Source organism: Lepidochelys kempii, chromosome 20 (assembly GCF_965140285.1).
Source record: "Lepidochelys kempii isolate rLepKem1 chromosome 20, rLepKem1.hap1, whole genome shotgun sequence".
In the NCBI taxonomy this organism is placed as follows: Eukaryota; Metazoa; Chordata; order Testudines; family Cheloniidae; genus Lepidochelys; species Lepidochelys kempii.
The window spans coordinates 25,299,620-25,326,885 of NC_136399.1; the positions used below are offsets into that span (position 1 = coordinate 25,299,620).

The 27,266-nt window shown below is 66.0% G+C and overlaps 1 protein-coding gene across 1 annotated transcript; it reads left to right on the plus strand.

The window, feature by feature from the left end:
- Window positions 1–2,652: 2,652 nt before the first annotated feature.
- On the plus strand, window positions 2,653–26,058 carry ZSWIM4 (zinc finger SWIM-type containing 4). The gene is given in 20 exon segments (XM_073318532.2): window positions 2,653–3,079; window positions 8,053–8,254; window positions 16,921–17,063; window positions 17,065–17,278; window positions 17,745–17,810; window positions 17,813–17,892; window positions 18,286–18,436; window positions 19,894–20,073; window positions 20,408–20,512; window positions 20,515–20,644; window positions 20,646–20,719; window positions 21,030–21,167; window positions 21,650–21,753; window positions 21,755–21,914; window positions 22,050–22,185; window positions 22,624–22,781; window positions 23,664–23,714; window positions 23,717–23,826; window positions 24,288–24,369; window positions 24,773–26,058. Coding segments are annotated over 20 exon segments (3,324 nt in total). The 5' UTR covers window positions 2,653–2,914; the 3' UTR covers window positions 25,648–26,058.
- Window positions 26,059–27,266: the final 1,208 nt, after the last annotated feature.

Consider the following 27,266-nt stretch of genomic DNA (forward strand, 5'->3'; position numbering starts at 1 on the left):
GAACCCCCAATTGTTACCCCCACCAATGAGTGTGGTGTGGAACTGGCCATTTCTACCCTCTCTCCAGGAAGAGGCAGAGCTCAGATGTCTTGTGGGTGGCGTGCTGCCTTCCTCCCAGTGGTTTGCTAGGGTGGCCCTGAAGGATCACTCCGCTTTAACCCCTCAATTCCTGAGTCGATTCCGGCAGAGGATGAAGCCGGTGGTAGCCGAGAGCAGATCGAACAGCTGGAGAGCCGGGGGAGACAGGGGCAGGAGGGGGGGGGGGTAGCAGAGCAGGCTGAGGGAGGCCTGGGAAGCTTTGATCTCCCAGCTACTTCTGGTGTCACCCTGGAGTCGCACCCTGGCGGTAAAGAATTAATAGAGGATCTGGGTGCAGGAACTCTCCCCGAGTCCAACCACTGTGCAGGGGGATGGGTAAGTCCAGCGTGCAGCCAGCCTCTCTGGTGGCCCGTGCAAGTGATGGTTGATAAGGCTGGATGAGCCGAGGCCCCCCAAAGGCACTTCAAATGTTGTATGCTCAGGGCTACTGAAATGCAGCCACCTCTGGGGAGGGGGGTGACAGCGGATAGTATCAGAGAAAGGGAGGGACACTTGGGCAAACCTCTGCTCTTAGGGATGCTGTCCTGCCTCATTGATTAGCATCCCTCCCTCTTTTGCCTTCATGGGCTCTGGATATTATCCATCCCTCCTCCCCTGCCAAGTCCCATAAAATTAACTGGAGCCCTTTATAAACAGCAGCCTTTTGGGTCCTTCCACAGGGGAAGGAGATTTGCATACATCACACTGGTTTGCATGGGATGGGAGACAGATGGGAACATGCAACTCTGGGGTGGGTACGTGGTCCTGGGTGGAACCTGCACATGGAGTGGGTGAGGAATAGGGGAGGTGTTGGAGCTGGAAGTGGGAACTGCAGCAAAAGGAGGATTCCTGGGCCGAGGGATCTCTTAGTCTGGAAGAGGAAGGGGGAGGAAGAAGAGGGGTGGAGCTGAGGGGTCCCTGGCTGGGAGACACGGGGGGGGGGATGAGCTGGGGGTCCCTGGCTGGGAGACACGGGGGGGGGGATGAGCTGGGGGGGGTCCCTGGGCTAGGAGACACGGGGGGGGGGCAGAACTGGGGGAGGGGTCCCTCGAAGAGACTGAGAGACGAAGGGAGAAGAGCTGGGGGTGGGGGTCCCTGGGCTGGGAGACGCGGGGGGGGGAGGAGAGCTGGGGGTGGGGGTCCCTGGGCTGGGAGACGCGGGGGGGGGAGGAGAGCTGGGGGTGGGGGTCCCTGGGCTGGGAGACGCGGGGGGGGGGGAGGAGAGCTGGGGATGGGGGTCCCTGGGCTGGGAGACGCGGGGGGGGGGGGAGGAGAGCTGGGGATGGGGGTCCCTGGGCTGGGAGACGCGGGGGGGGGGGAGGAGAGCTGGGGATGGGGGTCCCTGGGCTGGGAGACGCGGGGGGGGGAGGAGAGCTGGGGATGGGGGTCCCTGGGCTGGGAGACGCGGGGGGGGGGAGGAGAGCTGAGGATGGGGGTCCCTGGGCTGGGAGACGCGGGGGGGGGGGAGGAGAGCTGGGGATGGGGGTCCCTGGGCTGGGAGACACGGGGGGGGGGAGAGCTGGGGGGGGTCCCTGGGCTAGGAGACACGGGGGGGGGCAGAACTGGGGGAGGGGTCCCTCGAAGAGACTGAGAGACGAAGGGAGAAGAGCTGGGGGTGGGGGTCCCTGGGCTGGGAGACGCGGGGGGGGGGAGGAGAGCTGGGGGTGGGGGTCCCTGGGCTGGGAGACGCGGGGGGGGGAGGAGAGCTGGGGGTGGGGGTCCCTGGGCTGGGAGACGCGGGGGGGGGGAGGAGAGCTGGGGGTGGGGGTCCCTGGGCTGGGAGACGCGGGGGGGGGGGAGGAGAGCTGGGGGTGGGGGGTCCCTGGGCTGGGAGACGCGGGGGGGGGGAGGAGAGCTGGGGATGGGGGTCCCTGGGCTGGGAGACGCGGGGGGGGGAGGAGAGCTGGGGATGGGGGTCCCTGGGCTGGGAGACGCGGGGGGGGAGGAGAGCTGGGGATGGGGGTCCCTGGGCTGGGAGACGCGGGGGGGGGGAGGAGAGCTGGGGATGGGGGTCCCTGGGCTGGGAGACGCGGGGGGGGGGGAGGAGAGCTGGGGATGGGGGGTCCCTGGGCTGGGAGACGCGGGGGGGGAGGAGAGCTGGGGATGGGGGTCCCTGGACTGGGAGACGCGGGGGGGGGAGGAGAGCTGGGGATGGGGGGTCCCTGGGCTGGGAGACGCGGGGGGGGAGGAGAGCTGGGGGGGGTCCCTCGAAAGGACTGAGAGATGAAGGGGGAGGAGCCGCGGGGGGTACCTGGGCGGGGAGGGGGAGGAGGAGGAGGAGCCTGCGTCCTAGGCCGGAACCCACCGCAACCTCCCGGTTGCTATATTGTTGCCATTTCCAGCCTCTTTCGAATGTTGTGAATGAAAGCTCAGCGGCCACACCCGCCTTCCCCATATATGGGCACAGCCTCCCGGTCCCGCGCTCCCTGATTGGTGCATCACTCGCCCTGATTGACGGCTCTCCCCAGACTTCCCACGTGGGGGAGGGGGCCCAGCCACTGATTGACAGAGAGGTCAGCCATTGGCAAGAGGGGGCTGCCTCCCGGCGGCCAATGGGGGTCGGGTAGGGGGCGGGGAAGCCGGGGATCAAGCAGCCGTCGAGCTCATTGTTGTGGAGCGTCTTAAAGGGGCCGCATCGCGGGGCCGGCCCGGAGGCAGCGGCGGGGGATCTGCGCAGCGAGAGCGGCCCGGGCCCGAGGAGACCCCCCCCCGGCCCCCCAGGGCGGGACCCGCCGAGCTCCGGACCCGGCGGGCGGGGCCCCGGCGAGCCGCCCGGGCGAGCCCGGGGATCGAGCCCGAGCGCTGGGCCGCGGGGAGCCCGAGCCCGCCCGAGCCCATGGAGCACCCGGCCGCCAAGCGGCGCTGCGGCCCCCCCGGGGGCGGGGGGCGGCCCGAGGGGCCCGGACTCGGGGCCGCCGCGGAGGGCGGCGGCGGCGGCCGGCCCGAGACGCTGCTGGATCTCAGCGCCAAGCGGGTGGCGGAGACGTGGGCCTTCGAGCAGGTGAGGGGGGCCGGCCCCGGCGGGGATCCCCGGCCTTCCTGGGGGGGAGCCCCGGGGGTGTCCCCCCCCCGTGTCGGCTCTCCTGGGGGGGAGCCCCGGGGGTGTGTCCCCCCCCCCGTGTCGGCTCTCCTGGGGGGGAGCCCCGGGGGTGTGTCCCCCCCCCCCCCGTGTCGGCTCTCCTGGGGGGGAGCCCCGGGGGTGTGTCCCCCCCCCCCGTGTCGGCTCTCCTGGGGGGGAGCCCCGGGGGTGTGTCCCCCCCCCCCCCGTGTCGGCTCTCCTGGGGGGGAGCCCCGGGGGTGTGTCCCCCCCCCCCGTGTCGGCTCTCCTGGGGGGGAGCCCCGGGGGTGTGTCCCCCCCCCCCCCGTGTCGGCTCTCCTGGGGGGGAGCCCCGGGGGTGTGTCCCCCCCCCCCGTGTCGGCTCTCCTGGGGGGGAGCCCCGGGGGTGTGTCCCCCCCCCCCCGTGTCGGCTCTCCTGGGGGGGAGCCCCGGGGGTGTGTCCCCCCCCCCCGTGTCGGCTCTCCTGGGGGGGAGCCCCGGGGGTGTGTCCCCCCCCCCCGTGTCGGCTCTCCTGGGGGGGAGCCCCGGGGGGGTGTCCCCCCCCCCCCGTGTCGGCTCTCCTGGGGGGGAGCCCCGGGGGGGTGTCCCCCCCCCCCGTGTCGGCTCTCCTGGGGGGGAGCCCCGGGGGGGTGTGTCCCCCCCCCCCGTGTCGGCTCTCCTGGGGGGGAGCCCCGGGGGGGTGTGTCCCCCCCCCCCGTGTCGGCTCTCCTGGGGGGGAGCCCCGGGGGGGTGTGTCCCCCCCCCCCGTGTCGGCTCTCCTGGGGGGGAGCCCCGGGGGGGTGTGTCCCCCCCCCCCGTGTCGGCTCTCCTGGGGGGGAGCCCCGGGGGGGTGTGTCCCCCCCCCCCGTGTCGGCTCTCCTGGGGGGGAGCCCCGGGGGGGTGTGTCCCCCCCCCCCCGTGTCGGCTCTCCTGGGGGGGAGCCCCGGGGGGGTGTGTCCCCCCCCCCCGTGTCGGCTCTCCTGGGGGGGAGCCCCGGGGGGGTGTGTCCCCCCCCCCCGTGTCGGCTCTCCTGGGGGGGAGCCCCGGGGGGGTGTGTCCCCCCCCCCCCGTGTCGGCTCTCCTGGGGGGGAGCCCCGGGGGGGTGTGTCCCCCCCCCCCCCGTGTCGGCTCTCCTGGGGGGGAGCCCCGGGGGGGTGTGTCCCCCCCCCCCCCGTGTCGGCTCTCCTGGGGGGGAGCCCCGGGGGGGTGTGTCCCCCCCCCCCGTGTCGGCTCTCCTGGGGGGGAGCCCCGGGGGGGTGTGTCCCCCCCCCCCCGTGTCGGCTCTCCTGGGGGGGAGCCCCGGGGGGGTGTGTCCCCCCCCCCCCGTGTCGGCTCTCCTGGGGGGGAGCCCCGGGGGGGTGTGTCCCCCCCCCCCGTGTCGGCTCTCCTGGGGGGGAGCCCCGGGGGGGTGTGTCCCCCCCCCCCGTGTCGGCTCTCCTGGGGGGGAGCCCCGGGGGGGTGTGTCCCCCCCCCCCGTGTCGGCTCTCCTGGGGGGGAGCCCCGGGGGGGTGTGTCCCCCCCCCCCGTGTCGGCTCTCCTGGGGGGGAGCCCCGGGGGTGTGTCCCCCCCCCCCCGTGTCGGCTCTCCTGGGGGGGAGCCCCGGGGGTGTCCATTTTTCTATCCCTTATCCCCCCATCACCCACCCACACTTCTGCCTTCAGCTCCCCCCCCCCCCCCGGGTTCTGAGGGCTGCCCCTATAACCCCACTGGGGCATTTCCCCCAATCTCTTCCCTTGGGGTGGCCCCACCTCATCCTCTTCCCCAGCCCCCGGTCCCTTTTGAGAACCCCCCCACCGCCCCTGTGGGATGCTCCTACAGCAGGTGTCGGCAACCCACCTTCTGACCTTCTCGCCCCCCACGGCCTCTGAGCCGGGATCAGGCCCTGCACCCCACCGGCTGAGCGGCCTCTTGCCGCCCACTCCTCCTTCCCTGCCCCGTGGCAGGTGCCTGCCTGCGGGCAGGGTGACACTGGCTGGGGTCAGAGGAAGTGGTTACTCATGCCCGGGCCAGACCAGCCCTCTGTAAATTGCTGGGTGGCTCTTTGACCTCCTTTTGGGGTGACTGGCAATCCCGGCTCAGCCCCCTCCTCTGGGTTCCCCAGCTTGGCTGCCCCAGCGGGGAGCACTGGTGGGGAGGGGGTGTTCAGTTATTGGGGAGGATGGAAGCTGAGCAAAGGGGAATTTCAGGGGTTGTCTGCGGGACTGGAGGCAATGAGCCAGGAGGCCCCTGCCCGCCCTAGATTCCTGCCTTCAAGCTGGGTACCAGGGAAATCTGTGCTGAGAGCCAGAGCTGAGAGCTGGCGGGCACCCTCCTCATTGCTTGGGACTTCAAAAACTAGTCTGGGCAAAACCCCTGAGACGTGACCCCCGGAGGGAGCCTTGACAAACAGCTGTGCAGCAGGGTGGGGAGCAGACTTGTCTCCCCATCTCCCTGCTTATCTGTACGTGGGCCTGACTCCCCCCACCCTCCAAACCAGTATTTAAACCCCCCTGTCCCCTGAGAATCCAGGCTGCTGGGACGATCCTCTCCCAGGGAAGGGATTTGGTTTCAAGTCAGGCTGGGAAACTTGTCAGACGGGAGTCTCCTGTCATGACACCCCTCCCCGAGAGGAATGAACCCTTCCCCGCCAGCCCCCACCACCAGGGCATGCTGAGCCTTTGTGCTCTGGAACAGGTGAGAGAGGTGGCTTTAGAAAGGGCAGCTTCCTTCCATCCAAGGATCAGCCCCAGAGACGCATTTGGCAGGGGGCTGATAGGACCAGTTAAAAATGCAGGCTGCTCAGCCCTCAGCTGTGTTCTTGGTTTTACTCTTCTGCGCGAGATGGGCTGAGCTGAGGGCTGGGTGTAAAGACCCACAAGGGTGTGAGATTTTGCCCTGCTGAGAATTGGTCCCTCTGACCCTTAGGTCATCCGTTCTTGACCTAGCTGTCATGTCGTGCCCTTCCCCATTGCTGGATGCGGGGCTGGGGGTGGCCCCTGGCTGGTTGCGGAGGTAGAGAGAGATCCTGGTGTCAGAGAATATCAGCACTGGGACATCCCTGGACAGGAGCAATCCTCTAGTGGCAGACGGTGCCCTAGTCATTTTTTTGACTCCAAGGGTCCAGCTGCAAATGAAGAGTCCACACCTGACTGCGAGATCCTAAATGCTCCTCTTGCCCCGTTCCTCCTAGCCCCGGACCATGGGGGCCCACCCAGCTTGGGGTCTGCATGCTGAGGGAGAGGAAGGTGGTTCGTGCACGAGCTGAGAGCTGGGGTCAATTCCTTGTTCTGCCACAGACGCCCATTGCCGGGAGCAAGTCCCATTGTTGCTCCATGCCTCAGTTTCCCCTCTGTCCCTTGGGGGTGATAGCTCTGCCCTGTCTCACAGGGGAGGTGTGAGGATAAATACAGTAAAGATTGCTAGGCCCTCATGTACAATAGACTCTCTTCTCCCTGCCCCTTCTCCAGGGTATATTTCACACCTCGCGTATCCGTGCTGGTGTCTAATGAATCTGTCGGGGCTCTTGTCTGTTGGCCAGGCAGCTCCCCAGTTCTGTAAAGTGGTTTATTTTTAAGTTGCAAGCACTTTCTTGTTTAAGTCTCTGCTTCTTAACACTGGCTGGCTCCTTGTTTGCAGGGCTGCTCAGCTGAATCCAGCCCCCCCGCTGCCCCCCCCCCGCCCAGTCACTGATCCTCCGCTTTGAGGGGGTTGACAGAGGAAAACATGCAAACCAGGGCGGCCTGTTTTTTTCTGTGGTGAAACTGACAGTGGCTTTTTTCTTTTTCTCTTTGCTCTGAGCCCCTGCGTCATGGAGACCTAAATCTGCCCTTTTAGAACATTGTCTGTCATTAGTTTCTGACCCCCTGACATTTCCTTGGTAGGGGGAGAATAGACCGTGGGTGTCCTTGAAAATAACACCCTATGGGGCTTTAGTGTAATGCAGTAGCCCTGCCTTCCAGTTAATGGACGGAGGGCTGGTTGCAAGGAGCCCTGATCCTGCACCCCTCTCTGGGGGGATCTCCCAGGAGCTTTGCCTGATGAAGGCAACAGGCCCACCATGAGAAATGAGCTCATCACGGGGGCAGGGTGTTGAGTCTAGGGGCTTGCGAACGTGCTGGACCCAGCCTCCCCCGTGTGACCTCAGGCAAGTTGCTGCCCCTCTCTGCGGTTCTGTTTTCCTCCTCTGTGAAGTGTGGGGGGGCAGGCATGATCCTTCCCTTGTGTCTCTGTTCCATGGTGTGGGGCAGGCCTTCGGCCTGGGGCTGTGCAGCGCCGGGTGCAGTGGGGCACTGGCGTCAGCCCGGCTATGAGAACAATGGTCAGGTTTGAAAATCTCACCGAGGGGAAACTGATGGTTCATTGCTGTTTTATTCCCTCGCCTGGTGTCTCTCTGGGGCCTGGGTTCTTGTCATGGTCCTTGCTCCCCACACGCCTTGGCTCCGTTCCCCTTTGAGTCTTCCAAGCCAGCAGAGCCCCAGTGGCTGTTTTAGCCAGCGGCCGCTGGGTTGGACTTGTCGTGATGGGGAGCATTACACAGGATCTATGAGTCTTCCCCTGCTCTAGCCACTAGATCCCGCTTCCCTCCTGCCATGCTTCGGGGAGAACGCTTCAGAGATCCCCCCACATGCCCCTCGCTCTGGAGGGGTCTGTGCTCGGGGGTGGGTGTGTGTGTCTAGAAACAGCGGCTGATCTGCCTCCCTGCTCCACCAAACCGGCTTCCGGGGGCGGGGGGCGTCTCTTCAGCCTTGGCTCCCAGGTGCAGGCTCATCCTAGCCAGCGGCCAGGGATGGCCCAGTGACTGGAGCATCCCTGCTACTCCGGTGGCACTTGGAAGATGTTGGCCCATAAGTTTCCACCGGCCTTTGGCCGCCCGGGTGAGGGAGGGCGAGAGTCGCTGGCTGAGCCCGGGTGGGTGACTGATGCCGTGCCCCTTCCGCCCCTGCCCCCGTGTCCTGCAGGTAGAGGAACGGTTCTCCCGCGTCCCGGAGCCTGTGCAGAAGCGCATCGTGTTCTGGTCCTTCCCACGCAGCGAGCGCGAGATCTGCATGTACTCGTCCCTCGGCTGCCACCCCCCTGACGGCGAGCGCGACTCCCGGGTGCCCTTCAACCGCGGCCTGCACCTGCTGCAATCTGGGGCTGTCGACCGGGTGCTGCAAGTGGGTGAGTGCCGCCCGCTGGGGGCTTGGGAGCAGGGCAGGGTGGGGGCCGGGGCAGAGGGCAGTTGGGGCTGGCGAAAGCTGCTGCATAGGTAGATCCTCACTGGGAGGGCATCTGCAGGGAGCCCCTACGCTCGCCCTGCCACTCGGTCCCTCTGCTGAGCCTGCCCCAGAGAGAGGGATTGGCACAGGATTGGGACCCAAGTTCCACTGCCGGCCCTGCCATGGACTTCTTGGGCAAGTCACTGCGTCTCTCTGGGCCTCAGTTTCCCCAGATCTAAAACAGGGTCTGATCCTTCCTCTGTCTTCTCTGTTTAGCTGTCGCTCTGTGTCCGTGCAGCCCCTGCTAGCCGGAGGGGGAGGATCTGTGTGGTGCCAGGCATGAGGGGGTCTGGATCATGGTTGGGGGCACACCTGTGCGGCATCTGGCATGACAGGGGGCCCCATGTGGCACCCAGAACCACAGGGACCCCCATGTCGGGGGTGTCTGTGCAGCACCCATCCCAGGCCCCTAATTGTGTGCCTGTGTGCAGCGCCTGGTCCGACAGAGACCCCAATCGGGCGGGGGCGGGGGGGGAACGGGGACTCCAGGGGCTGGTCGCTGCTGGGGCTTGTGACATGGACGATTGCTGCCCTAAGAACCAGGCGAAGTCTCAGCTGCTGAGATGGGACGGGCCCACACCCTGGGATCCAGTCCTTTAACCCGGCCAGTATTGCTGGCTCGGTCCCGGTCCCGGTCCCCAGGGGGCTCGGTCCCGGTCCCCAGGGGGCTCGGTCCCGGTCCCGGTCCCCAGGGGGCTCGGTCCCGGTCCCGGTCCCCAGGGGGCTCGGTCCCGGTCCCGGTCCCCAGGGGGCTCGGTCCCGTCCGGCTTGAAACATCCCAAGCCCTTTGCCGTCCCAACACTAGCATCTTCGGATCGGCACCGGCCAGGTCCCTGGGAGAAGCCCCATGTCCTGGCCTCATCTGCCCTGCTGTGGACCGGCCACTCCCTGTCTCTAGTGTGGCATCAGGTTGTCTTCCTGGGCCTGTGAACGGCAGGCTGCTTAGCCCAAAACACATGCTTTGCCTTTGTCTGAGTTCTCTCCCCATCCGACTCTGTCCCGCCCCCCAAGGGCTGTTCCAGGCCCTTCAGGAGAAACTGTAGGCAGCTGGGGGCGGGGGGGGGGTGCCTGTGTGTCTGCACTAGCAACTCCTCAACCAACTTCCAGGGCTTCCCGTCCCCTTCTCATTTCGGCAACAAAAGTCTGTTTGTCTTTTTCAAATGTGGTTCCATTTGGGGCTGGTGTGGTGTGAAATCTGGTTCTTCTCCCCCACCTTGGTGGAAAGTCTGATCCCCTTCACCCCAGTGGGGAAAATCACTCCAAATGTTTCCCCTTGCCCCGGGGGAAATTGTCTGGGAATAAACTCTCAGAACTGGGTGAGGGCACCCGCAGCATGGCTTTGCTTTGTGTGTATTGAGAATCAGACGCTCCTGTGGGATTTTTCTGGGGGTGGGTTTGAAATTTGCTCCTCATTGAATCTCAGAGGGTCTGAAAGTGCTCAACAGAGTCCCATTGTTGTAGAAGTGGATGCCCTCTGGGGCTCCTGCAGTGAGAGACCCCACGGACATAAGACTCTCTGTCTTGCGCTGACGTCTGCTAGCAGCTCCGGCTGCGTCTCTCTGGGGGATTGCGTGCCACGAGGCTGCAAGCTTTCACCCCCACGCTTGTTGTCCCCAGTAGTAACTCCAGGGAGCGAGGACACAGCAGCATCTCCAGCACCCAGCTTTGCAAATTCCGCTCCCAGGAAGGTGTTGGGTCTGGCACCTGCGTGGCTATTTCACGCCAGCAATCCTCTGTTGGGGAAAGGCCCAGGCAGACCTGGGAATTAAGGCCTTGTGAGCCTGTACGTGCAGCTGCGTGGAAGGAATCAGCTCCTAATACTGCTTTGTATTAGGGCCCAATTGTGTGTCCAGCATCCCTGAGCTACTAATGGAAAGGCCAATTTATTTGGTCAGTGTTGTACACGTGGGAATGCAGTGTGGAAGGTGCTGAATGGGGTGGCAGTGTGACCTCGTGGCTAGAGCACTGGACCAGGATGCAGGAGTTCTGGGTTCTGTTCCCAGCTCTGCCATTGGCCTGCTGCATAACAATGGGCAAGTCAGGTCCTGTCTCTGTGCCTCAGTTTCCCCATATGTAAAATGGGGCTAATAATTCCGACCTTGTTCGTGAAGTGCTTTGCGACATGCCACTGAGAGTTGCTAAGCTGGGGGTTTGTTGTTCACACGCTGTAGAAACACAGGCCAATGCAGCCACCTTGGCAGAGGACCCATTTCCAGTCCCCCGGTTGTGATTTTGAGTGTAGACCGGTCCTAGCCATGTCTCTGGGCTGTGCTTCTGCCCAGGGACACTTAGAGATGGGGCCTGCCTGTGTGCTATTACAGAGCTGTGTCCGGAAAGCCATATGGAGCCAGTTAGTTGCATGCAGCTGGACCTGCAGGGCCGCATGGCCTTGATTCCCAGCTCTTCTGACCTGCCCGTGCCTGCATTCAAGACAGGATTGCTGATGTGAAATAGCCAGGTGGGTGCCGGACCCAGCACCTTTCCCGCTAGCGGAATTGGCAGAGCTGGGGCCGGCTCCATCCTGCCTGTCTAAGACGCTGCTGTGTCCTCGTAATGCAGTTACTGCTGGGGCCAGTGGGGTGGCTTAAGCTCATGTGTTCTTGGTGTAAAAGATCAGGGCCAGAAAGCGTCACCCAGGTCTGTTAGTGGATGTCTGAGCTGAAAAGCGTTTGGCTGTGGGGACTCTGTCTTGCAGCACCAGATCAAGGGGACGTTGGTGAAATGAAAAGGCATTTTCTTCAAACTGCTCAAAGGAAAGGCTTTGTCTGACCATTGCGTTAGCCTGCGGAACCCATGTCCACTGGATGGCCTCGGGGCTGAGAATTTAGCAAGGGTCCGAGGGATTGGATGTTTTACGTGGTTAACAACGACAGCCGCAGTTAGTGCTAGCAGCCATCTAGGAAGGGATGGATGACTTCTTTCTTCAGAGCTGAAGCCAAGCTCTGACTGTTGTCTACACTACAGCCTAAGCCTGGGGTCTGACTCTCGGCATTGGGCCTAGCACACCTCAGTATGACTCTGGTCAGGCACCAGACCTGGGTCCTGGGACCCTGCTGCGGGGGGGTCTCAGCCCAAGTCCTGCTGTGACTCCGGTCCAAGCCCTGTCGTTTCGCAGTGTGGACGCAGGGCGAGGTGCAGATCCGAGGCAGAAGATCGGCGCAGAGTGGAGCGTCAGCATGGCTGTGACGCCCGGGTCCAGCCGTTGTAAACCCAGGCTTGCGCTGCAGTGTGGAATCGGCGTCCCTGAGCCTGGGTCCTCCAGCTTAGTGGGCGGTGGAGACACGCCCTTGGGGAGACCTCATGCAGGGGGTGGGGTATCCCTCGGGGGCTGCTGCGGGGTTGGTGCACTGTCCCTGGAAGCACAGGGAGGCGCGGAGCTGGGTCTCCGCTCCGGGCAGGCAGTCCCCGTGCCCCTCTCGTTCCAGCGCCGAAGGGCTGAGCAGCAACGTTGACGAGTTTGAAATCAGCTGCCTCGAGATCCTGGCCCTTTGCCGCCTGAGCAGGCTGGCGACACCCCGGGGAGCGCAGGGTCCCAGGCCAGACATCCTGGTGCCTGCCCTCCTGCGTGGCTCCTCGTGCCGCTCGGTTAGAAACCCGCTCGGGCCAGAAAGGGCCAGGGCTGGCACAGCTGCCAGGCCCCTCGGGCGCTTGTCCCCGGGGCGATAAACGCAGGCCTGGTTTGGGGTGGCGCCGGGTGCTCGTGGAAGTGCGAAGGTGGCTATGGAGCAAAGGGGTGAGCGGCTCCCCCCGGGGCTGGGAGGGGAAAGGTGGCCGATTTCCGAGGGGGGCTGTGGGCAGGAGCGCCGGGTTGTGTGTGCAGGGGTGGGGATGGAGGATAGCCTCAGTCGGCTGCTTGTTCCCAGCCCCTCTGCCCCAGAGCTCCCGGATTTCTGGGCGTGCTGTCCCGGGGTGGGGGGGAGCAGCCCCCGGGTGCTCACCTCGTGTGAGTGGAGTGGGCGGGACCCACGGGGTGAAAACCAGGACTCGGCTTGTCCCACTCCCCTGCTCCAAGCCGGAGGCAGGGCAGCTTCGAGTGCGACTGGAGCCGAGATGCGACTCCCACTGCTGATTTGATGCAGTGTCTGGAGTAGAACCAGAGGCAGCTTGGCCCAGGCACCAAGCTGGGAGGCAGGACGCCGGGGTTCTTTTCCTGGCTCTGCCATATGAGCTTGGGCACATCCCTGCCCCGTGCCTCAGTTTCCCTAATAGTGCTTGCTGAAATCAGCCTGGTTGTAGCTCAGTTTGGCTGGCCCCTACAGCCAGGGCTGTGTATTTATAACCCCCTTTGTGCTCTCCTCCTCCCCGAGATCTCTGAGCAAGGGCCGTGGCTTTTACAGGGTTTGTAACACAAATCCAGTGTCCCGGGTCACAGGCTCTGGGGGAGTGAGACATTTAATGGAGTTTCCGTATTCAGGCTGGAAGCTTGTCGGGTCTGTTTGTGTATTTCGCCTCTAAGGACCCCACAATCTAAATCTCACCTGCCCCTGAGATGCAGCCACTTCTGGGGCGGCACGCAGCAGCGCTGCTCAACAGGTCAGGATGGAGGGGGAGGAGGGTCATACTCAAACAGCACTAGAGTGGACACCACAGTGCAGCTGCCTGTCCGAATCCGTCCCAAATGGAGCTGGGGTTCACGCTGCCCTCGTCGAGGAAGGAACTTTATTAACGGGTGCTTGCTGGTGGAGCTGAGGACCAGTGAGGGATTGTTGAACAGCTCTAGAAAGTTTAGCATTTATTTATATAATGGCAATGGTTAGAGGACCTTGGCCAAGCTGCAGCTGCCTCTGGGGTGGAATGCAGGGGCTGTTTGTACAGGGAGTCCTCACCCAGCACTGAAATGCAGCCACCGCTGGGGCAGGGTGCAGCAGCTGCAGGGCTGTTTGTACAGGGAGTCCTCACCCAGCACTGAAATGCAGCCATCACTTGGGGGGGGGGGCAGCAGCTGTGTACAAGCCACACCCCTGTTTAAGACAGGAAGTGAAGAATCCTGCATTCCAGTGAAGGTTATAAGCTTGTTCCCCACTGTGGATTTTGGTTCTCTGTCCCAGTGCTAGGGATCCCTTGGGTTCTGGGTGCTGCAACTCTCCCCCCGCCCCAACGCCTTAGAGCTCTCTTAGTGAGAGACGGTCCCTGCCCCACAGAGCTCACGCTCTGGGTAGAGGATTATTATCCCCATATTGTAGATTGTGGGGTGGGGCGGAAACTGAGGCACAGATTGCCAGTGACTTGCTGGACAACACCCAGAGTCTGGCAGAGCTGGGAACTGAGTATGGATCTCCCCGAACCCATGCCCGTCCTTCCAAGCCGGCCACGCGGGACCCCAGCCCAGGTCTCTGGGTGGTGTCTCCCTTTCTCCGTGGGAAGTCGGGAGGCGGGGTGAAGTGCCTGGATTTCTCTCTGGCCTTGGGGGTGATGGGGCCCCTCTGGGTCGTGGGGACTCCAGCTGGGCTGAAGCACTGTGCCCAGGCGGTAACTGTCTGTTTTACTGCCTGCAGTCTCAGTCGGGGGGGGGGGGGTGGCCTGGGGCCTGTTGTGTCTCTGACCCCGTCCGGGCAGGCCCCAGCTGCAGCGCGGCCCCATTCCCGGCACCCACAGTCTCTTCCTCTTTCTATTTCTAGCCCCTCCCGCGTGTGCCGCTGGCTCCGGGCCAGCCTGCGGCGTGCAGTGACGTGAGCCGGCAGCCACGGGTTCCACCCCGAGCTGTGCCACCGTGAGTCACCGCCTGGCCCCGGGCCAGTCTCGGTCAGACGTCAGCACCTGCCACCCATGCTGGGCTGTGATGCAGCCGGGGGCGGGGCGCTGCTGGCGGACTGGTTCCATCAGGGTGTCTGTGTCCCCACCTCCCCAATACCCGTCTCACCCGTGTGATTCACCCCCGGTGCTGGGTGTGTGCCAGGCAGGCTGACCTCCCCTGCCCCTTCCTCCGGGCAAGCCGGCTCTCATCAGCCCAGCCTCCCGGGGATTCACCCGCAAACGCCTGCTCCTTCCGGCCGGGGGGAGGGGCTGCAGGTGACCCGGGGGCGGGGGGGAAGAGGGCTTTTAATGCCTTGAAACTCCGAAAGGGCTCCTGCCAAAAGTGGAAACCAGTACGATGGAGGAGCACAAAAGAACAGCCCAGGCCGGTGGGGACAAACGGAGAATGGCTAAGGCACAAAACGAGTTGCCCCTGGCGGGGGACACAAGCCGCAATACCAAGCAATTCCTTAAATGTGACAGGAGCAAGAGAAAGGGGAAGGGAAGAGCCGGGCCACTACTCAGCGGGGCCGCAGAGCTCATAACTGACGACCTCACGAGGGCTGAGGTGTTTAATGCCTGATTTGCTTCAGTCGTCACCTCAGCGGTTAATGGCGACCGGGTCCTCGGCAGTGGTGATACTAACAGGAAGGGGGAAGAACCGGTGCTAGGAGACGGAGATGAGTTAGCTGCATGCATGGCGGCAGGCCCGGCGAACTCGCCCTAGGTACTGATGGAGCTGGCCACAGCAAGCTCAGACCCGTCCGCAATCCTCTTGGAGAACTCCTGGGGGACGGGGGAGGGCCCAGAGGACCAGAGCTGGGCAACCGTGTTCTTAAGAAGGGGAAGGAAGAGGCCTGGGAGCTATAGACCAGTCAGCCTGACCCTGGTACTGGACAGACCGTACCAAGCCAACCCAATGTCCTCGTTTGACCGCGTTCCTGGCCTGGGGGGCGTGGGCAGTAGACGTGATGTAGCTTGATTTTAGGCAGGCTTTTGATGCAGTCCCACATGGCGCTCTCATGAGCGGACTAGGGGTGCGTGGTCTAGATGGAATTACGATAAGGTGGGTGCTTGAATGACTGTACTCTGAATAGTTACCCGGGTTTGCCCTCCAACGCGGAGGACAGATCCGGTGGGGTCCTGCAGGGATGAGCCCTGGGTCTGGCACCGTTCGTTAATGACTCGGATGATGGAGGGGATGCAGATGGCTCCGAGCTGCAAGGGGCTGGCCCCGCTTTGGAGGCAGGATTAGAATTCAGGACAACCGCGACAGATCAGAGAATTGGTCTGAAATCTGCAAGAGAAGCGCAAACTCCCGCACTGAGGAAGGGAAACGCAAAGGCCCAGCTACAGGCTGGGGACCGGGCCATCACTAGGGGTGTGCGGGGCCTGGGTCATAGGCGCACTGTTTCTAATCTGCCAGGGGTTGCTCCCTGCCCCTCCCCCAGGCTCTGCCTGGGCCCCGCCCCCAATCAACCTCTTCCCCCCAAGGCCCTGCCCCTGCCCCGGCTCTTCCCCCAAGTGCTCTGAGCCCTCACTCCTGTCCCCTCCCTGCGGCAGGAAACAGCTGATCTGTGGGAGGCGCTGGGCAGGGCCTGCTGGTGGGGGAGGATCTGGTAGGGGGGCTCCTCTTCGCGCCCCCCCCCGCCCATCTGCCGCTCGCCTCACCTTCCCACCCGCCTCCTGACGGTTTTATAGAAGCCCAGGGCCCCCCAGAGCATGGGGCCCAGGGCAGTCGTCCCACTTCGCCGAACTCAAGGGATGGCTCTGAAGGGGGAATAAGTGGCTTGGCCGCAATGCTGCCGAAAGGGGCCTGTGGTGACCATGGGTCACAAATTAAACATGGGCTGACAATGGGATGTGGTCGCACAGAAGTGAGGTGCAGAGGCAGGCGGGGGGTGTCAGGCCTGGGAGGTCGGTGCTGGGCTCCGCTCGGTGCTGGGGAGGCCTCGGCCGGCTCCGGGGGCCGCAGTGGAGGGAAGACGCGGGGAAGTCGGGGAGAGTCCGGAGGCGAGTGTTGGTCTGCGAGGATAGGGGATAACGTCGGGCACGGGGGAATTGCCGGTGTGGATTTGTCATGTGCCCTGGCGCTCCTGGCCTCCTGCAGGCTGGAAACTTGGTCAGCCAGAGGACAGGGATGGATTGTTCTTCGTGGCTGCTGGAGGCAGGACAAGAAGCCCTGGGCTTCCTCTGCAGCAGGGCAGATTTCGGCTGGATATTAGGGGAACCGTCTAACTCTCGGGGCAGAGCAGCTCCGGTCTGGGTGTCCGCGGTGGGCTGTAGGATCCCGGACACTGGAGTGTTTAAGAGGTGGTCGAGGTTTTCTTGGCCCTGCCTCGGCGCAGGGGGCTGGAGGTGGTGACCTCGCGAGGCACCTTCCCGACTGACCTGGTGATTCTGTGACCGAGAAGCTGAGGGGGAAGCCTGGGGCCAACTCCCTGGCAGCGGGATCTGGACTCTGACAGCACCTGAAGGCCCCAGTCTCCACTGAGGTCTCTGTTGGGCCAAGCGCTGCACAGATTCCCCACGCCTGCTCCACCGCCCAGGATCAGGGCCCCCTGTTGGGCCAGGTCCTGCGCAGGCTCTGACCGAGATCAGGGGCCCCATTGCGCCGGGTGCTGCCCAGACCCACGGGGAGAGATGGTCCCTCCCCCAGAGAGCTCCCAGGCTCCATAGGCAATGGGCAGGAGGGGTCTAGTGGTTAGAGCAGGGGGCTGGGAGCCAGGACTCCTGGGCTCTACCCCAGCTCTCAGAGGGGAGCGGGGACTAGTGGCTGGGGCGGGGGGGCCGCCTCCCCCTCCCCGCAGCAACCCTGTCCCCTCCCATCCCCAGGCTTCCACCTGAGTGGGAATGTCACGGAGCCGGCCGGCCCCAGCGAGCCGGAGCGGAGCTTCCACGTCTCCATCAGCTTTGACCGGTGCAAGATCACGTCGGTGAGCTGCGCCTGCGGCAGCCGGGACATCTTCTACTGCGCCCCACGTGGTGGCGCTTTCTCTCTGCCGCATCCGCAACGCCCGGCAGGTGGAACTGCGTCTGCCCATCTCCGAGACCCTCTCCCAGATGAACCGCGACCAGCTGCAGAAGTTCGTGCAGTACCTGATCAGCGCCCACCACACCGAGGTGCTGCCCACCGCCCAGCGGCTGGCCGACGAGATCCTCCTGCTGGGCTCCGAGATCAACCGCGTGCATGGTACGGGGGGCGCCGCCCATTGGCTACGGAGTGGGGGGACCCGTGGGGGGGGGTCGCTCTCGGCCCTGGGATCCGCCGCCCATTGGCTACGGAGTGGGGGGACCCATGGGGGGGGTCGCTATCGGCCCTGGGATCCGCCGCCCATTGGCTATGGAGTGGGGGGACCCGTGGGGGGTGTGTGTCGCTCTTGGCCCTGGGATCCGCCGCCCATTGGCTACGGAGTGGGGGGACCTGTGGGGGGGTCGCTCTCGGCCCTGGGATCCGCCACCCATTGGCTACGGAGTGGGGGGACCCGTGGGTGGCTGTGGAATCTGGATCTGCCTCCTGATTGGGAGCAGAGCAGGGGCCTCTGTCACTCCCTCCCCCACCCCGTTGCCCAAGAAGGGAGGTGGAGTCCCGGGGGCGGGGGTGGGGTTCTGCCCTGCTGACTCTGTCTCCCCCCCCCCGACCCCCCCCCCCCCCCCAGGCGCCCCAGACCCCACGGCTGGCGCCGGCATCGAGGACGCCAATTGCTGGCACCTGGACGAGGAGCAGATCAGGAGCAGGTCAGGCAGCTCCTGTCCAACGGCGGCTACTACGGGGCCAGCAAGCAGCTGCAGTCCATGTTCAACAAGGTAACTCCTGCCCCCGCCAAGGGCTCCCCAGCCTCAGCAGGGCCACAACCGCCCTGCCCCCTGACCCCTGGCCTGTGTCCCCTCCCTCCCTCCTCCACGTTGGGGTCCTGTCCCCCCCCATGGCGTCCCCCAGAACAGGGGTCCCTGCTGATCACTCCTGCCCCCGTGCCCTGTCCCACCTCAGCCCCTTGCTGGAGCTGGCTCAGACCCCTCTTCCTGGGGGGCGGGAGGGGGGCGTGTTGCTGCCTGCCCCCTTTTGCCCTGCAGTGCGGGGGTCTCTGCTGGAGCTGGGGGGAGCAACCCTGGGCTGGAGGCCTCCTGGGCTCCCCCCACCATCTGCCTTGGGCTGCAGCGGTCGCCAGCCCCCCCTGAGTCGTACCCCCCCCTCCCCAGGTGCGCGAGATGCTGCGGATGCGGGACTCCAACGGCGCCCGCATGCTGATCCTGATGACGGAGCAGTTCCTGGAGGACCCGCGCCTGGCCCTGTGGAGGCAGCAGGGAGCTGGCATGACGGACAAGTGCCGGCAGCTGTGGGACGAGCTGGGTAATGGAGGGAGCCTCTTAGACTAGCACCTCCCAGACTAATCTGCCGGTGCCCCTCGCTCCCGACCCGCAGCCCACGTGCTGTCCAGGCCTGGGCCCCCCACCTCTGCCGGTGCCCCTCGCTCCCGACCCGCAGCCCACGTGCTGTCCCAGCCCTGGGCCCCCCACCTCTGCCGGTGCCCTCGCTCCCGACCCGCAGCCCCCCGCTGTCCCAGCCCTGGCCCCCCACCTCTGCCGGTGCCCCTCGCTCCCGACCCGCAGCCCCCCGCTGTCCCAGCCCTGGGCCCCCCACCTCTGCCGGTTGCCCCTCGCTCCCGACCCGCAGCCCACGTGCTGTCCCAGCCCTGGGCCCCCCACCTCTGCCGGTGCTCCTCGCTCCCGACCCGCAGCCCCCGCTGTCCCAGCCCTGGGCCCCCCACCTCTGCCGGTGCTCCTCGCTCCCGACCCGCAGCCCCCCGCTGTCCCAGCCCTGGGCCCCCCACCTCTGCCGGTGCCCCTCGCTCCCGACCCGCAGCCCCCCGCTGTCCCAGCCCTGGGCCCCCCACCTCTGCCGGTGCCCTCGCTCCCGACCCGCAGCCCACGTGCTGTCCCAGCCCTGGGCCCCCACCTCTGCCGGTGCCCCTCGCTCCCGACCCGCAGCCCACGTGCTGTCCCAGGCCTGGGCCCCCACCTCTGCCGGTGCCCCTCGCTCCCGACCCGCAGCCCCCCGCTGTCCCAGCCCTGGGCCCCCCACCTCTGCCGGTGCTCCTCGCTCCCGACCCGCAGCCCCCGCTGTCCCAGCCCTGGGCCCCCCACCTCTGCCGGTGCCCCTCGCTCCCGACCCGCAGCCCCCCGCTGTCCCAGCCCTGGGCCCCCCACCTCTGCCGGTGCCCCTCGCTCCCGACCCGCAGCCCACGTGCTGTCCCAGGCCTGGGCCCCCCACCTCTGCCGGTGCCCCTCGCTCCCGACCCGCAGCCCCCCGCTGTCCCAGCCCTGGGCCCCCCACCTCTGCCGGTGCTCCTCGCTCCCGACCCGCAGCCCCCGCTGTCCCAGCCCTGGGCCCCCCACCTCTGCCGGTGCTCCTCGCTCCCGACCCGCAGCCCCCCGCTGTCCCAGCCCTGGGCCCCCCACCTCTGCCGGTGCCCCTCGCTCCCGACCCGCAGCCCCCCGCTGTCCCAGCCCTGGGCCCCCACCTCTGCCGGTGCCCTCGCTCCCGACCCGCAGCCCCCTGCTGTCCCAGCCCTGGGCCCCCCACCTCTGCCGGTTGCCCCTCGCTCCCGACCCGCAGCCCCCTGCTGTCCCAGCCCTGGGCCCCCCACCTCTGCCGGTGCCCCTCGCTCCCGACCCGCAGCCCCCCTGCTGTCCCAGGCCTGGGCCCCCCACCTCTGCCGGTGCCCCTCGCTCCCGACCCGCAGCCCCTGCAGCCTGGTGAACTTTTGGTTTGCTGGCGCCTGCATCACCCTGTTCTCCCTGCTGCAGGGGCCCTGTGGGTATGTGTGGTCCTGAACCCCCATTGCAAGCCGGAGGAGCGTGCCCTGTGGCTGGCACTGCTGAAGAAGTGGAACAAGCTGGATGTCTGCCCCTTGGAGGAGGGCAACTATTCCTTCGATGTGCCTGGAGCCACCATGGCCCTGCAGCCCCCCTCGGTCCCCAGTGCAGGTATGGGGGGGGACAGAATGGGGGCCCCAGGGAGGGGACAGGAGTGGGAACTCGGAGCAGAGACAGGGGATAGGCTGGAGGGACCCTTGGGCAGGGATTGGATGGAGCTGGGAGCAGTTCCCCATTCCCTGGACCCCAAGGCAGCGTGGGGAGTGTTTGCTCCCCATGGCTCAGATCTTGCGCTCCCTACAGGGGAAAGGCCCTGAGCCCCATTCCCCCCGCCTCGCCAGCCAGCCAGGCCCCTGCCCCAGGGCTGGATGGGAGCTGGTGCCCCCCAGAGGGGCCAGGCCCTGGGTCTTGCTGCCCTGCCCTGAGTCTGGCTTTTCCCCGGCAGCGGCCGCCCGCCAGACCGTCTTCGGCCGCGCCATCAAGGCCGGGGAGCTGCGCTGGGGCGACTGCCACCTGCAGAAGATCCTCAGCAGCGAGGGCTACGGCCTGGCATGAAGACGGGAGGCGACAAGCTCTGCTTCGACCCCCAGGGCCGCCCGCTCTGGCTGGGCGACCCCTTCCCCACAGCCTGCGCCCGCGTGGACGCCCTGCGCTCCCACGGCTACCCCGAGAGGCCCTGCGCCTGGCCACGCCCTCGGCACCACCATGCGCCTCCAACGGCGCCAGCAGCTGGAGAGCTACGAGCAGCAGAAGAAAGGTGGGGGGGGTCCTGGGGGGCAGGATGCCTGGGTTCTATTCCCAGCCCTGGGGGTGGGGGCGGCGGGGAGGGGACGGTCTAGTGGGTTGAGCCAGCTGGAAGCCAGGACGCCTGGGTTGCTGGCTCTGCTCACGGAAGTGGGAGGTGGACCTGCCAGCGCCAGCCGGGGGGCTCCCTGACTCAGGTGTGGAGGAGCAGGGGGCTCTGGGCCGGGAGGGGCCCCCCTGCAGCGAGCGTGGCCAGTCTCAGCTGGCGGGGTGGGGGGGCGGGGAGAGCCAGTGTCTCACGGGCCCTCCCGACCCCCCCGCAGAGATATTGCAGAAGGGCAGCACGTCCATCACCAACCTGGAGGGCTGGGTGGGCCACCCCCTGGACCCCATCGGCTGCCTGTGTCGGACCCTCCTGGAGCCCTGCCGCACGGACCACGAGGGGCTGTCGCTCTGTCCAGGTACGGGGGGGGGGGTACCACGCTCTGTGGCCGGGGGGTGGGTCGCAAGCAGAGATCCCGTCGACCCCCCCCTCCCCCTTCGGCAATGGGGACCGGTGGGGAGGGGGCAGTGCTGGAACAGACTGGGGGGGGGTCGGCATCGGTGTCTGTACTTCCGGCTCAGTCCAGGGCTCCCCCATCTCCTCCCGCACGGGGGAGGGGGGGCACGCCGGCCGTGGCTGACGCCCCCCCCCCGGTCTCCTCCCGCACGGGGGAGGGGGGGGCACGCCGGCCGTGGCTGACGCCCCCACCCCCCGGTCTCCTCCCGCACGGGGGAGGGGGGGGCACGCCGGCCGTGGCTGACGCCCCACCCCCCGGTCTCCTCCCGCACGGGGGAGGGGGGGGCACGCCGGCCGTGGCTGACGCCCCACCCCCCGGTCTCCTCCCGCACGGGGGAGGGGGGGGCACGCCGGCCGTGGCTGACGCCCCCCCCCCCTTGGCAGACGTGGCGGCGGAGGGGAAGAAGAAGGTGCTGTACCAGCATGTGCCCATCCCCTGCAGCCCCGGCTCGGGCACGTCGTACCTGACGCTGGCACTGGAGGTGGCGGGTGGCGGGGCTGGGGCAGCAGCGGGCCCTGCCCGAGGGGCTCCACGCCCAGGACAAGGTGGTGCGGAGCGAGGAGCAGCTCGTCGCCCTGCTGGACGAGATGGAGCTGGACGAGAGGCTGGTGCAGGTTCTGCGCAAGCAGGCCGCGCTGCTCCTGGCAGGTACCGGGCTGCGTCCCGCCGGGCGGGCTTCCCTCCCTGCTCCGGGGGGCCCAGCTGGGCTCTGGGGTTCCGGTGGGGCGGGGGGAGGGCGCCCGGCCCGGCCAGCCCCTCACCCTGGCGTCTGTTCCCTGCCAGGCGGCCCGTTCAGCGGCTTCGGGGAGGTGGTGTTCCGGGAGAGCGTGCCCATGCACACCTTCGCTCGCTACCTCTTCGCCGCCCTGCTGCCCCACGACGCCGACCTGGCCTATCGCCTGGCCCTGAGAGCCATGAGGTATGTGCCCACCCACCGGCCCCGGCTACCTCACCCCCCCACCCTGCCACGCAGCCTGGGTACCCCTAGCCGCTTCCTCCCCCCCCATGTCACCCGGCTGTGCCGGGGGGCACCGGGATACCTGGTGAGGCTGCATGGGGAGGGGCCGATCCACACCCATACCCCCCCCCCCCGCCAACTGCCATGGAACGAGCTGCTCCCATGGGGATGTGGGGGGGCGATATCCAGTGCATCTCCCCTCCTGTCGCCTTTGGACCAGGGAGGGGCTGGGACTCCTGGGTTCTCTCCCTGGCTCTGGAGGGGGGTGGGGTCTAGTGGTTAGAGCTGGGGGGCGCGGCTGGGAGCCAGGACTCCTGGTTCTTTTGCTGGCTGTCCTGCTGAGCCCGGGGTTGGGGATGCTGGGACCTCCCCTGACCAGCCCCCTTTTCCCATCCGCAGGCTCCCCGTGCTGGAGACGGTGATGCCGGCCGGGGACATCCTGCACCAGAACCCGCTGGACTCCATGATGGCCAATCGCTTCCCCCGCTGGTTCATCCTGGGCCACCTGGAGACGCGCCAGTGCGAGCTGGCATCGGCCATGCTCACCGCAGCCAAAGGTGAAGCCAGACACTGAAGCACGGGCCTGGGAGCTAGGACTCCTGGGTTCCGTCCCCAGCTCTGGGAGGGGAGTGGGGCCCTGTGGTTAGAGGGGGGCTGGGAGCCAGGACCCCTGGCTTCTGTCCAAGCGCTGGGAAGGGAGTGGGCTCTAATCGTTACAGTGCAGAGGGGTAGAGTTGGGCACTACCTAGGGAGGTGGTGGAATCTCCTTCCTTAGAGGGTTTTAAGGTCAGGTTTGACAAAGCCCTGGCTGGGATGATTTAACTGGGAATTGGTCCTGCTTTGAGCAGGGGGTTGGACTAGACGACCTTCTGGGGTCCCTTCCAACCCTGATATTCTATGATACTAGGTCTCCTGGGATCTACTCCCTCCTCTGCCACTGACTGAGTGCCCAAGTCAAGTCCCTCACACGGCCCCATGCTGATCCCATGGGAGGACAAGGGGACCACAGAGCCCTAAGCTTCTGTGATAAGACACTTGTTCCTCTGGGCCAGGCAGGGCCCCCGGATCCCCTTCACATGGGAAAGGATGCAAGACCTCAGCCTGGGGCCGGATCAGAGCCTGTGCCCCCTAGAGGGGACAGGCCCCGTGTCCCATTCCCCACCCCCCTGAGCCAGCCAGTCCCCACCCTGGGGCCAGATCAGAGCCGGCGCCCCCTAGAGGGGGAAGTCTTTGTAGCCCCTTCCTGAGGCTCAGAAGCTGGGCCCCTGTGATCGCTGGGAGCTGTGGGCATCAGCCCCACTGGGAGCCAGGCCCAAGGGCGCTCGAGTCGTTCTCCGCCCCCCCCCCCCCAGTTCCTAGCCCTACAGCTTGTAGATCTTTTCCCCCTGGGTGTCCCAGCCACCCCTGGGGCTAATCCCTGCCCCCCATCCCTGGTCTAGGAGACCCCAAGTGGCTACACACGGTCCTGGGGTCCATCCAGCAGAACATCCACTCCCCGCCCTCCTGTTCAAACTGGCCCAGGATGCCTGTAAGACTGCAACACCGGCCAGCGCCCCGCCGGACTCCACGCTGCTCAACATCTCCCTGGAGCTTGGCCTGCAGGTATGTGGGGCGGAGGGGGGTTGGGGGGACGGCTGCTTCCTGACTGGAGGAGTGCGAAGATCTTGACAGACCCTGTTGCTATGGTCGCTTGCCCAGCACTGACATGCAGCCACCTCTGGGGTGGGGCGCAGCAGCTGCTTAACAGCACACAGTGGGAAGGGGGTGGCATCTAGTGGTTAGAGTAGGGGTGGGCTAGGAGTCAGGACACCTGGGTTCTACTCCCAGCTCTACCACAGTTTTACTGTGAGACCTTGGGCCAGTCCCTTCCCCTGTTGTGCCTCAGTTTCCCATTGTGCCATGACCCCACCCCATGTGCCCTCAGCCCCTCTGGTGAAAGGCTCTGTAAGAGCTATAATCCGAGTGCACGGCAACTGTAGATGGGTTCCCCGCCGTGGAGGCTCTGTCTTGTTGGGGCCGTGCCCCGGCCACTCTCACGAGCTGTGTCGTCCCCCACCCCACAGGTGATGCGGATGACTCTGAACACCATGACCTGGCGCCGGAGAGAGATGGTGCGCTGGCTGGTGAGCTGTGCCACCGAGATCGGTGAGTGGGCGAGCCGGGGGGGGGGGGCATGGATACCCCACGAATGGCCCTCTGCCCAGCTGACCCCCACCCCTCTGACATGGCACCTGATGTTCCCGGCAACCCAGCATGGATGGAAGCCAGAACTCCTGGGTTCTCATCCCAGCCCTGGCAGCGGAGTGGGGTCTAGGGGTGAGACCAGGTGAGGGGTAGGGTCCCTGGACTCCTGGGTTCTCATCCCAGCTGGAGTTGGGCAAGTTGCAGTCTCTTTTGATGGGGATGATCCCTGCCCGCTGCAGCGTTCGCAGGCTGGGTGGGGGAATTGAGGCCTGTGACCTGAGCTGACCCCTCCCCTGGGGTCTCGCAGGCTGGGCGGGCGGGTGGAGACCCGTGAGCTGCACTGAGCCCGCCCCTGCCCCCCCAGGTGTGCAGGCTCTGATGAACATCATGCAGAATTGGTACAGCCTCTTCACCCCCATCGAAGCCACCACCATCGTGGCCGTGACAGGCACCACCCCGGCCACCCTGCTGCGCCTCAACCTGGCCTTCGGGCAGCGGGACGAGCTGTGGGCCCGGGCCCGGGCCGTGGCCCTGCAGTGTGCCATGAAGGACCCTCAGAACTGCTCGCTGCCTGCCCTGACCCTGTGCGAGAAGGACCACGCTGCCTTCGAGGCCGCCTACCAGATCGTGCTGGACTCGGCTGCCACGGCCGGCATGGGCCACTCCCACCTCTTCACCGTGGCCCGGTACATGGAGCACCGGGGGCTCCCCCTCCGTGCCTACAAACTGGCCACCCTGGCCTTCTCCCACCTCAGCATTGCCTTCAACCAGGACACGCACCCGGCCGTCAACGACGTGCTCTGGGCCTGCTCGCTCAGCCACTCGCTGGGCAAGAGCCAGCTCTCGGCCATCGTGCCCCTCATCATCCAGAGCGTGCAGTGCGCCCCCATGCTCTCCGACATCCTGCGTCGCTGGAGCCTGCCCCCGCCCGGCCTGGCCGCCCTCTCGGGCCGCCGCCACGCCGCCAAGCCCCCCGCCACCCCCGGCCTGGACAAAGCCCCCCTGTGCCAGCTGCTGGAGGCGGCCATTGCCGCCTACGTCAGCACCACCCACTCCCGCCTCACCCACATCAGCCCCCGCCACTACAGCGAGTTCATCGAGTTCCTGTGCAAGGCCCGCGAGACCTTCCTGCTTGCCCCCGACGGGCACCTGCAGTTCGGCCAGTTCCTCGACAACCTCAAACAGACCTACAAGGGCAAGAAGAAACTCATGCTCCTGGTGCGGGAGCGATTTGGCTAGGGGGCGGGGCCACAGGCTGATCCCTCCCCCTTGGGGGGGGCACAGGCTGATCCTCCCCCTGCCTTGGGAAAGGAGTGGCTCAGGTGGGGGGGTCTATGGATTCAGCTGGAGAACCCCCACATTGCTGCCCCCTGAGGGTGACAGTTGGTTTGACATATCATTCAGTTCAGGGGAGCCCTTGGCCAGGGGCCCCATCTGAACGGGGGTCCCTAGGCCAGGACCTGGTCAATGGGGGGACTCTATACCCGTTTGAAGGACCCCGTTTCTCTCCAGTGTTCAATTTATATTGGGGGGGGCGGACTCATGGTGGGGTTGTAGGAGTCGCAGATTTCAGTATTACCGCTGGACGGCTGTGGCTACCAGCCGTCTGTCTTGAAGGATCATCTGTGAGAGCCGAGCGGGGGGTTGGAGCTGGGCAGAAGCGGCTGGGGGTGGGGGCCGGCCTGGGTGTGATGCACAGAATGGGGGGTGGCTGGGGCCCTGGAGCTGGGCTCGGCGGCTGCTGCGAGACGAGTGCGATTTCAGCCAGCACCTGGGCGGCACTGCTGGTTTCCTGCCACTTTTGAGCCAGGTGGGGGATCCGTAATCCTTGGAAATCAGCCCTGTCTCCACCCCAGCTCTCCCTCCATCCGCACCATTTTTGTCCGGAATTTGAAGCTGTGACAGCAGAAGACCACACCTGCCCTGCCCCTCCCCCCAGCAGCGAAGTGGGGGGAAGCAGGGCAGGGGCCACGCCAATAGCGGATTTGTTTCCCCTGCTGGCGTCTTGCAAGTGCGAGGAGCCGAAGCTGTAACGCCGGGGAGGGGCCAGGCCCTCAGCTCCTTTAGCCCCACCTGTTCCCAGCCTTTCGAAGGGCTAAATGACCCCTTGCGAGGTGGCCACGCTCGCTGTCTCTGAGGGTGGATGGACCAGCCCAGCAGGAGCCAGGAAGCCAGAGGGGACCTGGGTTTTCCTGCAGTGCCCCTCCCCGTGGTATCTGAGCGGGTCAGATCTGGCTCCGTGGCGAGAAGGGAGCCGGCCCAGTCGTCGTCCAGAGCTGGGAGAGGCCAGGGGAGACCAAGCTGCAGGGCCTGTTTGCCCTTGGTTCTAGCCTGGCCGTTCCCGCCCTACCTCCCAAAAATGTCTCCAGGAACCAGTGGCTCCAGCCCTGGGCCCAGCACCTGCAACCTCCAAGCTCTTGGGCTGCCTCTTGCCCAGCATGGGGCACCCGGCCGAGGGGGACAATCGCCCGCCTGCCAGCCTGGTGGATTTCCTGCAGTTCTTCAGTTCCTTTCCAGCTGGGGGGGCAGTTCTTTCCAGTTGAATATTTAGGGACCAACACCCCCCCTGTTATCTCTGGTCCTGTCTGTCCCCTGTTCTCCCTCCCCCCCCCACTATTTCTGCTCCAACCCTGGGGGGAAGGAAGATGTAGATGAATCCAGGACCCAGCTCTGAGGGGGTGGTAAGCTAAATCGATCCCAGTAAAGAAGGGGGGGCCCTGATCCAGCCTGTATTGTGCCCCTATGTGGCTGGGGGTGCGATCGGTTCTGCAGACACCCCCAAGTGAAGGAGTCCTAATCTGGTCTCTCCCAGCACAAGGCTCCGGGCAGGGGGCCGAATGCTTTCCTGGTTCGTAGCT